General features: G+C 39.0%; 1 protein-coding gene across 1 annotated transcript in view; it reads right to left on the reverse strand.

The window, feature by feature from the left end:
- Positions 1–7,528: 7,528 nt before the first annotated feature.
- Positions 7,529–11,622, reverse strand: part of LOC106962252 (macrophage mannose receptor 1-like) — a 10,100-nt gene continuing 6,006 nt past the window's right edge. Inside the window, exons 4-7 of the mRNA XM_015056544.1 lie at positions 10,450–10,812; positions 10,281–10,378; positions 9,009–9,160; positions 7,529–8,964 (exon numbers count right to left, since the gene is read on the reverse strand). Coding sequence (XP_014912030.1) covers positions 9,017–9,160; positions 10,281–10,378; positions 10,450–10,812 — 605 coding nt within the window. The 3' untranslated portion in view covers positions 7,529–8,964; positions 9,009–9,016. The remainder of the gene's footprint in view (positions 8,965–9,008; positions 9,161–10,280; positions 10,379–10,449; positions 10,813–11,622) is intronic.

Here is an 11,622-nt window from a genome sequence, read left to right on the forward strand (position 1 = left end):
CTGTTGCATTGGCCCATTTTGCCTGTAAAGAAGGTCATTTTGAATGGCAAAACCATTTTTATTGACTTTGGCTTCTTTAAAGTATCTCACAAGACCTGAATCCTGGTGCTGCAGCTCTAATATATTACCAGGGATTTTGAAATCTTTGAGTACCTCAGGATCTGGTGAATCAGAAGGAACCACAACCGTTCCTTGAAACTTCTCTCTTCTCCGTAGTCTTTTGGACTTCCTGTCCTTAGTTTCCTCTGTGAAAAACTCCACATTGTGAAATGGTAAAGTGCTGAGGTTGGAAACAATTTCCTCAGTCTGTTTTGCTTGGGCCCGAGTTAGAGCCACATTACACTGAGGAGACTTCAACAGGTCAATAAGCACTGGCAGGTCATTGCCAAGAATTATTGGAAATGGCAAGTTATCCACAACCCCAGCATTAAGCAGGTAAGTTTGTCCTTTTATAGTCACATAAACATCTGCTGTTGGATACTCCATTTTATCACCATGGACACAGCAGATTGGAATGGTCTCATTGGTGCAAACAAGCTGGGGTGAGACATACCTGCGCTGGACCAAAGTCTGTGTACTCCCTGTATCAATCAGGGCCTTCAGTGCATGACCGTTGAGCTCCACAGAAACCTCCATTAATTGGTTCAGTGTTCCAGCATTTGGAGTCTCTTTCCTAGGCACAAAACACATCTGGGACAACTTCACAACATTTTGGGGGCACATTGGTTTAGTATGACCCTCTTGTCCACATAAGTAACAAATGGGCTTTTTCCCTTGAAATTTTGAACCAAATCTCTCTTTAACAGGTAGCTTACCCACAGCTGAAACTGGTTGGGCTGGAGATTGATGGCGGCCATCCTTTTTCCAGCTTTGAAAAGCCCAAGAGTTCCTCCTCCTTGCAGCCACAAACACGTCAGCCAGTTCAGCAGCCTCCATTGCAGTCTTGGGATTATGTTCTTTTATCCACACCTGAAGTTCTGGTGACAACATTCTTAGATACTGTTCAAGAATAATTATTTCATTGATTTGTCCAACTGTTTTGCCCTTAGGTTGCACCCATTTGACATATAACTCCTTCAGTCTGATGTAGAGCTCTTTGGGAGTTTCTTCTAGCTCCACCTGAAGCGAGCGGAATCTTTGCCTGTAGGTTTCACTGTTAATGTCATACTTCTGCAAAACAGCTAGTTTAACTTGATCATAATTCATTGACAAATCAACATCCATGTGCACAAAGGCACTTCTGGCTTTGCCTGTTAGCAGTGGTATTAAATGAAAAGCCCAGTCAGTCCTTGGCCACCTGCAAGCAGAGGCTATTCTTTCAAAAGTAATGAGAAAATGTTCAATATCATCTTCTTCACTCAATTTTTGCAATTTAGGTGTATAAGAAACAGACGACTGTGCAGGAGGGTCACCTGATTGACTGTGCTGGGGTGAAGCTGCTACTCCAGGGTCTGGTGGTTGTGCAGGCCTCACTGGTGAGGTTGACTGAAGAGCAGAGGGCGTGGTCTGGGACTGGCTCTCCCTTTTAAACAATCTGAACTGTTGTTGTAGCTCCTCAAATTTCTCTTGTTGTTTAAAGGTTTCTCTGGTCCAGTAGTCCTCTTTGGCCTTCTGATGTCCTATATGGGCTCGGAGAAGGTTAGCCAGATCTGCCAGTGTTGGTTCACTTTCCTCCTCATCCAGGTCACACAATCCACCAACCGCTCCATGTTCCTCTGCCGCCTCTCTTTCATCATGTTCAGAACTGGGTTCTCCTCTTGTTCGTCCTTTTCCCCTTCCAGGCATTTTGGAGACTTCTCAGCAACGACAATCCCACTTCTGACACCAACTGTGAGGGACCAGACTCAAACAAGGACAAAATATGTTCAAAGTAGAAAAAGTCTTGGTTTTAATTCTTCAAAAAATTGTTGACAAANGAGGCGGGGTCACCTGGACAGGTTGCCAGTTTGTCGCAGCATATTATATATATTTTCTTTTTCAATTTTCTTTTTTCTAGTTCAAAGGATCCAGCTTTTTGGCCTCAGTTTAGTTCCATACATGTTGCCTCCTACCCGGAGCCGGCTCGTGCCTTGCTAAAGTATTCACACCCTGAACTTTTATTTGACCAGATGTAACAAAAAACAGAGTTAAATTTATCATTTTTATTATTAATTTGTAAAAAGTAGATTTTTTCCCACCTCCCAGTTGTGAGGGTGGGAATACTTTTCCCTGCAGGTCCTCAGACCAGAACCAAACAAAGCAGCGGTCCAGTTCGGACTGGTCCGCTCCCAGTTGGGTCTGGGTGTGTCTGAGAGCCGAGGAGCGAAAACTGAGGAGAAAATCAGATAAAAGCCTCGGTGTGTGTGGGTGTGTGTGTGGGTGTGTGTGTGTGTGTGTGTGTGTGTGTGTGTGTGTGTCAGTGGGAGGACTCCGTGTCTCCGAACAGGAAACGCTCCGGACTTTTCTCTCCTCGCCGCTTCGCCCGTTTTTTGGATTTTTTTCGCGTCTTTTCGTCGCTGATCGAAGCTGCACGGATGGCGATCAAGGTGAGACCTCCTGACCTTTTGACCCCATGACCTGCAGCTGATCCGGCTGGACCGCTTCTGGTCCAGATGGTTCTGGTTCGGTGGCGTTTGCAGCAGATTTTCTGTAAATGTGTTTTAGCGGCAGCGCTTTTAGAGAAAAGATGTAATTATTTGATTCTGATTCATGATTTTTTAATTCAACCTGTAAATTAATGAATATTGGCTCATATTAGGAACCTCGTTATGCAAATGAGTCCAACAGAAATTGAAAGTGATTCAAAAACAGAACCGAGCTGCGATCAAGAGCGGCAGATATAAACGATCCAAAAACAATAAAAAAGAAAAGAAAAACACTTTATCCTGAAAAACAAAGTTTAATCCAAGTGAAATATTTAATTTTGAAGGTTTATCAAGGTAAAAATGTGTAGATGTTGCTACTGCATACTGTTGGTACTCATGGGCAGAGGCGCAAAAAGTGGGTATGCAACGCATAGGGGCGCAGCACCAGAGGGGGCGCCAAAACCCCGTCTGGAGGGGGCGACGCGCCGACTATGTTTTCCCATCCACTTCAGCGCCTTACGCTCCTTCACCTCCACATAACGAGGTAAATGTAGCGAGTTTTACACTTCACGCAGCGTCGCCTCGGGGGGGGAGAGAAGGGGGGGCGCCGATTTATGTTTTCTCATCCACCTGAATAATGTGGGTTCTGGTTCCGATCTGGATGCGGACAGTTCGGATCTTTGACATAATCTGACCTGGATTATGGTTCCATATGAGAAGTTTTAAATGAATCCGGACGGAGATGCGTCAGAATAAAATAAAAAAAAATGATTTCAGCCGTTTGGGTCTGATTTAAACTTAGCGACTTTAATGTGAGAAAAGCAACTACAGCTGAATACCGATTGGTTTCAATAACAGCTAATCAGCTATGTCCTTTATATATATATATATATCTATATCTATATCTATATATATATATATATATATATATATATATATATATATATATATATATATATATATATATATGTGTGTGTGTGTGTGTGTGTGTGTGTGTAGATATATAGATAGATATAGATGATATAAGCACAATAAGCAACAAATCTAGCGCCTACTTTCCAAAGAAAAGATTAACAACAAATCTAAAAAGAAAGTTAAAAAATGACTACTTTTTTCAGAAAAGCGACGGGTAAAAATTTTGTGATTTTCTGTTTTTCCAAAAAAAAAAAAAAAAACTTCTATAGTGAAAAGGCAACAAATCTAGCCACGTTTTCTCAAACGAGAGAACTGCGATAAATCAAAAAGATTATTTCATGAACGTGTGATTTTTTATTTTTTATTTTTGGAGACTTATGCCGAAATGGAGGTTGAGTGANGTAAACATCGACCAATCAGGAACCATCCTGAAAAATCCAGCTGCAGTACCGCGGTTTCACCTACAGAGGGCAGCACTGAGATGGTTTTAGGCTAAAATATTGCAGAATTAAACAAATGTACAAAAAACATGAACATTTGCACAGAAACAAAGAATAAATAACTTATTTAAACGGTTTATCAGCAAAAAAAACAACAATGTTGATTTGTTATTTAGTTACAGTTTAGGCCAAATATTGCTCAGCAAATATTACACAAAAATGTCGCAATTTGTAAAGAAATATAAAGATATGGCTGTTAAGCAGAGTTGGGTAGTAACTAGTTACACTTACTCAATTACTTTTACTTGAGTAACCTTTTGGATAAATGTATTTTTAGGAGTATCTTAACTACACTGTACTTTTTACTTTTATTTGAGTAATTTTATGATGAAGTATTTTTACTCTTTTTTGAGTATAATTTCTGTATTTTCTGCCCTTGAATGAAAAACAAACATGAAATCCTCCAGACTCAGACTCACACCTGCAGTTTCTATTAAAGTTTTATCAGTTTTTCACTGATAGAAACTGATCTGGAAACATTTTTATTTTTCCTTATTTTGTTATTTTTTGTTATTACATAAATTATTGTAATATTTGTCCTTAAAATACCAAAATCTCCACTTAATTTTACAATCTGGTCTGTCTGATCATTGTTCACTTGATCAATTGTTCATACTTGAGTCAACTTTTTACCAAATACGTTTTTAGTCTCACTTGAGTAGAAATATGTTGAAGAATTTCTGTTACTGGAGCATAAGTTGTGAATTTCCAATGAGGATGTATTTATACAGTTTATCTGCTGTAAGAAACTGATTTTGTTGCCACTTCAGGGTTCTGATTCATGGCAGAACCGCAGCTTTGGGTTCTGCTGGCTGAACGGATCTTTTCAGGTTGGAAACCTAAAACAGTTCAGAGAATCTGTGCAGTTTGTAAGGAAATGGCTGCAGAGAGCCAGAGTGGCGATTGTCTGAATAGTTTCAGATATGAGCGCGGATCGTGCAGACAGCCTGGAATGTTCTGCAGATCCTCTGAGATCATCTGCAGCCGACCGACGCCCTCTTCTCAGAAACATGCGGCTGATCTCATTCAGCTGTTTCAGCCCAAACACACAGAGGCCAGAACCCAACTGGAGGTTCTGGAGAAAAGGAAACCTGGTTCTGTTGTTTGGCCCCATAAAGTCTCACCTGTCAGGTTGATCATTAACTCCTCACACTTTGAAGAAAAGCAAATAAAAGGGCAGTGTGTGTCTCTGAGGTTTCCTGGATCAGATAAAACAGATGAAACCTGCGGGTTGTTCCTGTAAAACCCGCAGGTTCCCGTCTTTCCTGGTGGATGTGAAACGGAAACGAGGGAATTCCAGAGATTCCAGTTTCCTTTGGGAATCCTGAAGTTTGTTTTAATTCACAGTTTCATGGTCAGTCCATCAGAAATGTGTCACAGATTCTGAATTTAACATCCTGCTGGTGGCAGAAAACATGATTTATGAAAAAGAAAACCAGATTTAATCTAAACATTTTTTTTCTTTTGAAGCTCAAAAAAATAATAGAGAAAAAGGAAGATGTTTTTATAGACTCACAAACTAGACATTAAACTGAGTGAAAAGGTTTTTGAACAACCATTCTTTTTAATTTTTTTATCATTTAAGTCAGAGGTTCCCAAACTGTGGGGCGCGCCCCCTAAGGGGGGCCCCGTGCCATTGCAAGGTGTGGGGGAGGGGGGGTGGCGGGAAGCGGTATGGATGTATGAAAAAAAAAAAAGAAACAACAATGATGAAGGCTGGATGGACGAGAATAACCGGGAGTCTCTAAGGATCTCTCTACAGTATAATCTGAAGTAATCCTTTGATTAATCGAAATAGATGCACAGACTTTCCTTCTTCTGCAGTTTTACACTTTGCTTCTTTGTTAGTTTTACTCATTTCCATTCTTTAGTTGCCAAGTGTTGCTAAAACTTGGCAAATAAAATTGGAAATAACTTACAGAATTTTGGTCACATGTTGTGTACTTTAATATATCAGATGTAGCAAACGCTAATTAGACAAAATATGTATTTTTATTGCAGAATCTATCCAATGATTAGGATTATTTACTGAGTTTATTGCTCACTTCCTCTGCAAGTAGTTCACACTTCATCCACTAGGTGGCGCCAAATCGCCGTTTGTAGCGACCTCAGTATGAGAGGAAGATTTATCGATCAACATTTGCAATAATTCAGGCTCAAGTATTGACACTGTGACCAGAGATCTGGGAACCGGTTGTTTATTTGTGAATAGCTCTTTTTATGCTGACGTCATCAGTGATTTATTGATTACTGATCGTAATCTGTTGCTGTTCAGTACTCGGAGCTGGAGCTGGCCATCAACACCATGGTGACGGAGTTCCACCGGGCGGCGGATGACGGCCCCACCATGACCACCACCCAGTTCCAGACCTTCATCTCCAAACAGATGCCGCTCCTCGCCAAGGTAACGATGACGTCACACAGCATCGTCCAATCAGAGCAAGCCTCGCTCTACGGCCCCCTCAGTTGTCTTTGTTCTTTTAAAAATAATTCATAGTTTTTATTAAAATAATAATTTGAATTCTATTAACTGTAAAGAAAACTAATCGTTTTCGAAATTAAATACTTCATTTATTATTTATTAGTAATTTATTAATCAGGATGCCATAATTGCGATGACGTATCTTACGGTTTGTAAAAATGAAACAAAAAACAACAACAATAAAAACATTTTAAAAACTAGCTAAACATAGATAACAATAGTAATAATTATTATTAGTTATTTTTGTCATTTCGAGGGAAGAAAAATAAAACCAGAAAGAAAAGTTAAAAACAAAAACTTATGAAAACTGGATAAGTTTCATATCACACTTTTTCATGATAAAATGAAAATATATATGAAAAGATAATGAAAATAATGAAAAACATGAATCAAATGTTGATTAATGCTTCTAAAATACTTAATATTTATAATTGCTATCATTAATTTATACATTTTCAGAGTTTTTCCTTAACTTCAAACATATCCATAAATGTTCTAGATCAGTGTCAATCTGCAGATAAACTCTGATATCAGTTCGTCCTGCGGCCTGCAGGGGGCGCTGTAACTCTGCTCCCGCCTCCTCTCGCTGCCTGGATCTGAATTCTTGGGATGTTTTTGAGTCCCACGTCACTTCCTGCTCTGAGTATTTCCAGATGTGCTGCCTGACTTCCTGCTTCCTGCGTGCAGACGGCGCAGGGCGAGGACGGCCTGGACCGGGTTCTGGACCAGATGGGAGTCCAGAAGGACCAGAACATCTCCTTCGATCACTTCTGGACGCTGATCCACCACCAGGCGGCGCAGCAGTTCAGCAGCACACATAAAGAGAAGGGCGTCAAGTGCAACTGCCTGCTGCAGTGACACACCGGAGCCTGACCAGTGGGGGCGCTGCAGGACCACAGGCACACGTGATGATGTAGAAAAAACAAATTTAGTCATTGTTTGTGTTTCCATTTTAGAGGCGTGACGAACGGAGGACCAACCATGACTTTCAGAAGATGGAGAACGAACTTAAATCAGAAAAGAACAAAAACAAAATCAAATCAAAAACAAATCAAAAGTACAAATTGTTTTTTCATGAGCTTTACTGTGAATGTACGGAGGACCAATGATGACATTAACATTCAGTCACTGAAATCAAAGTAATGCCATAGTCTTGCCAGAAACACATGAATATTTTATCTACATCTGTTTATCAAACATTTGTTCAGTGCAGCACTCCTAACAGCAACAATAAAACTGATAAACTACATTTTATTCTGAAAAGAAAAAATAACTGATAATTAAAAATCCACAAAAATTAAATAAAAACATCAATGTTCAATTTTAACACATTCAGTAATTGTGATTGCTTTACAAATTATTGATGAAAAAATGTAAATGCATTCCATATGTTCAGTCAGCTGAATGTATGGAAGAACAAATGGGACAAATTAGAAAACCACAAATTACTTCTTTCATTAAAATTTTTATAATCAACAGTAGATTAATCGATATGGATTGTGGATTGTTCCTTAGTTGCTTATGCTAAAGTAACTTAACTTTTGAAAAACTTTTATTCATATCAACAAGTAACATTCATCATAAACTGTAAATGAAATAAATTACAAAAAATATATTAGCATAAAATAGCTATAAAACAGTGAAATCTTTTATTATGTATAATTTTATTCCAAACAGTTTTATTTTATTACATGTCATACTATTATTAATATTTTAGTCATGTTTGACCCTCCGTACAGCAACTGAAAAATAAATAAATTTTTTAGCAGAACAAAATTAGACAAACTTTCTGCTATTTTAAAAATTACATTAAAATGTGAAGCATTTTTTATTAACATGCTTATATTTTTATGTAATCCTGTATTTTTATTGCTTCTTAGTTAATCTGTTTATTGGCACTTAAGTGAGCCACTGCCTAGAATGGGGTTTGTGTCTTTTTATTGTGTATTTCTGTATTGTAATCAACCAACCAAAGTGGACTCCGTCTGTCTGACTTCATAATGAGCTACTTTTATACTCAGGTTTGTTGCCACTAATCTTCATGTAATTCATTGTTCTTCATAATCTAGATTTAACCGATAAACTGAGCAATAGTCTGTTGAAACGACTGTTTTTGTAGTTTCTGATCTCGTCAGCCGAACCTTTCAGATCCAGGAGACGATTCATTTATTCATCTAAAACTGTGACGATTTTTAAAAATATTTTTGTATTCAGTATGTTGCCATTAATCTGAAGATTAAAGGATCATTAATCTGATTTGTGTCTGAGTCGTGTTTTTACACTCATACAGGATGATAATGTGGTAACTCAATGTTTCTTAATAAAAGATGCTTCAACAGTGAACAAAGTGAAAAGTTTGAATTTTTCAACCTGCTTTAATGAAAGATTTGCTTTCATATTTCAACAAATGATGCAAACAATCACAAAGTATTAATCCTGTGAATGAATGTTAATATTGGTAATATTAGCTATAACAGCAATAAAGAAAAGCAAACCAGTGACTTGCAGAGTTAGCCACAGACCGACGAGAAGAAGCAACTAAATTAGTGGTCGTGTTAAACTGAGTCGCACGGTTTCGCCTTGCAGGCAGGGGGCGCTGTTTCCTCCTGCTGCCGGTGGAAAACCTTCCCGTCAGGTTGAATCCTCCAGCTGAGCTTCACCTCCTCCGTCACTTCCTGCTCCTCCATCTTCTCCCTCAGCTGAATAAACAGAGTTTAGATTTAACCGACAAACTGAGCAATAGTCTGTTGAAACGACTGTTTTTGTAGTTTGAAAATAAACGCCAGAATCACTGAACTTTAGGAAAAAATTACACATTTTCTGAGTTGGAGTTTTAAACTCAGATTAATTTTGCTGGGAGTTTCTCAGAAACAGGAAGGTTAATAACTCAGTGCTTTTCAAAGTAGGAGCCGCCAGGGGGCGCAGCGGGGGCCTCAGACAGTTAGAGGAAAGAGGAGAAAAAACGTCAAAAAATAATTAAATCTTAAACGTTGCCTCGAAATTTTTGTTTTCTTTTTTCAGTCATTAAAAATAAAAATAAAAAAGTTAAATATAGTTATTTCTGATTGGCTGCCAATCAAATTCATTCAGCTGCTTTGCTCCTGAAGCTAACATAATTAGCAACAAATGGAAATGTTTCTGACAAGGACACTGCTGCCAAAACCAGAGGACTGTGGGAATAAACGAGGAGTTTGATCTGATTAACACGCCTGTGGCAACAACACATTTTGCTGGATGATAAATTGTCCCAGAAGTTATTGTGATAATACATGATAATATTCTTGTTTTAATACTATTTTCCAGCAATAAAATTAAAACAGATTCTCAAAAATCAATAAACTTTAAATTTTAAGAAATATTTAACACTAGAACTGGAAGACATTTTAAATATCCAAAATATAAACAAAACAACAGAAACAAATAAAGTGAATTATGGAGTCTCTGTAAACAAACTGTCCTTCACAAAAAGAAGCTTTTTGAGACAAAAACACTTTTATCAGCCAGAGAGAAAAATAAATTATGCAAATGTTAATTATTGAGTTTGTTTAAACTTATCATGAAATCAGCTGGTCTTTTGCTTATTGCAACAGGCCTATTATAAAATATTACTTATTTTCTTATCAAAACATGGGTTGTGATGAAAATGTTTTATCTGGCAGTAATTTGTTTTTTTTAACTCATGGCCTTCTACAGTCAGATCTGAGGCAGCATTTATGCTAAATGGACGTAGTAATTATTGAATAGTGAATGAAAACATTCTAAAAGTTTAAATTTCTTTGGATACTTTTGGAACTGTTTGTGAACCCCTGGTGGCCTGACCTGCTGCAGGATGGATTCCTGCACCGCGGCGTCATTCAGGTCTGCAGATCCGGCCTCCAGACGAATCTTCAGCGCCCTGGTCGCCGCCGGAACGACGTCTGCAGAGAAACGCAGAAACACCCGATCAGCCCTGCAGGCTGGGATCCTGCAGAGCTGCTGGGAAACTCACCTTCGCTGCAAAGGAAGCTGAAGCTGTCGCTGCAGGACTGCTGGAACCAGCTGCCGCTGGAGGAGTCCATCATCACACAGTCGGTCTGCTCTGTAGTGGCCTGGGCGGCCCAGGGCCAGAAGGAGGCGCTGCTGCCGTCGGACCACACCCAGTCGGACCGGTGCAGACCGATCCAGGCCACCGCTGAGGGGGTCATGCTAAAGGTCTGGAAGTTGAAAGTGGAGTCAGGCAGGAGGGAGGTCATCCTGTAGTTCTTGGTGAAATCTCTGATGGTGGTCAGGTCTGTGTGTGTTTCCCTGCAGTAAGCCTGAGCATCAAACCAGCTCATCTTCTGCTTCACCAGGACGTCACTGTCAGAGGAACCTGAAACATAACAAAACTAAAACTAAACACTTTTTTTTCTTTCATTTAGGAGCATCTACCCAAAAACTTGTCCTGTAGTAAAAGTAACATTTTTGGTTGAAACATGTTTGTTTTTCATTCAGTGGGTTAAGAATCCAAAAATTTTACTCAAGTAAGAGTAGAAGTAAATGTAACTACTCAGTATTTTCCCTGCAGTCAGAGCGACGCAAGTTCAGACGATCAGGAAATCAGGAGAGACTGAAGAGATTCCTTTATAAAGTTCATATCAGAACAGAAAGAAAACTTTAAAACTGCTGATAAAATGTTCTGGATTAAATACAATATTCACTTTATATGAGAAATATTTATGTCAGATGTAAAAAATGCCGTCGGCTGTTTAGTTTTTACCAAACATTGTCACACGGACGTCGCCATGTTGTTTATGCTGCAATGCATTCTGGGTAGATGGTGTATGCTAGGCCCCACTGTGCTACCGTCCAGCCAGAACGGTTACCGTCTCTTCATTTGAGGGGAAATGAAGAAGAGGAGGACCAAACAGAGGAAGAGGAGGGAGTCGACTGGAGAAGCTGCAGTTTGTGCTGCTGCTAAACTGAACAAAGAGCTGCTTATGGTTAGCATCCAGATCAAACTACTAGCTCAAATTATTACAATAAGGTGTTTGAAGGACTTAAAGACAGCCATTCATTACCTTCCAATTTGTTCTGATTCCACTTAGCACATGCTAATGGTTTTAGCTCTGATATGGAGCTAAATGCATGCTAATGGTTTTAGCTCTAATATGGAGCTAAATGCATGCTAATGGTTTTAGCT

The sequence above is a fragment of the Poecilia latipinna genome, unplaced genomic scaffold (assembly GCF_001443285.1).
Source record: "Poecilia latipinna isolate Pla-1442-1.1 unplaced genomic scaffold, P_latipinna-1.0 Scaffold1389, whole genome shotgun sequence".
NCBI lineage: Eukaryota > Metazoa > Chordata > Actinopteri > Cyprinodontiformes > Poeciliidae > Poecilia > Poecilia latipinna.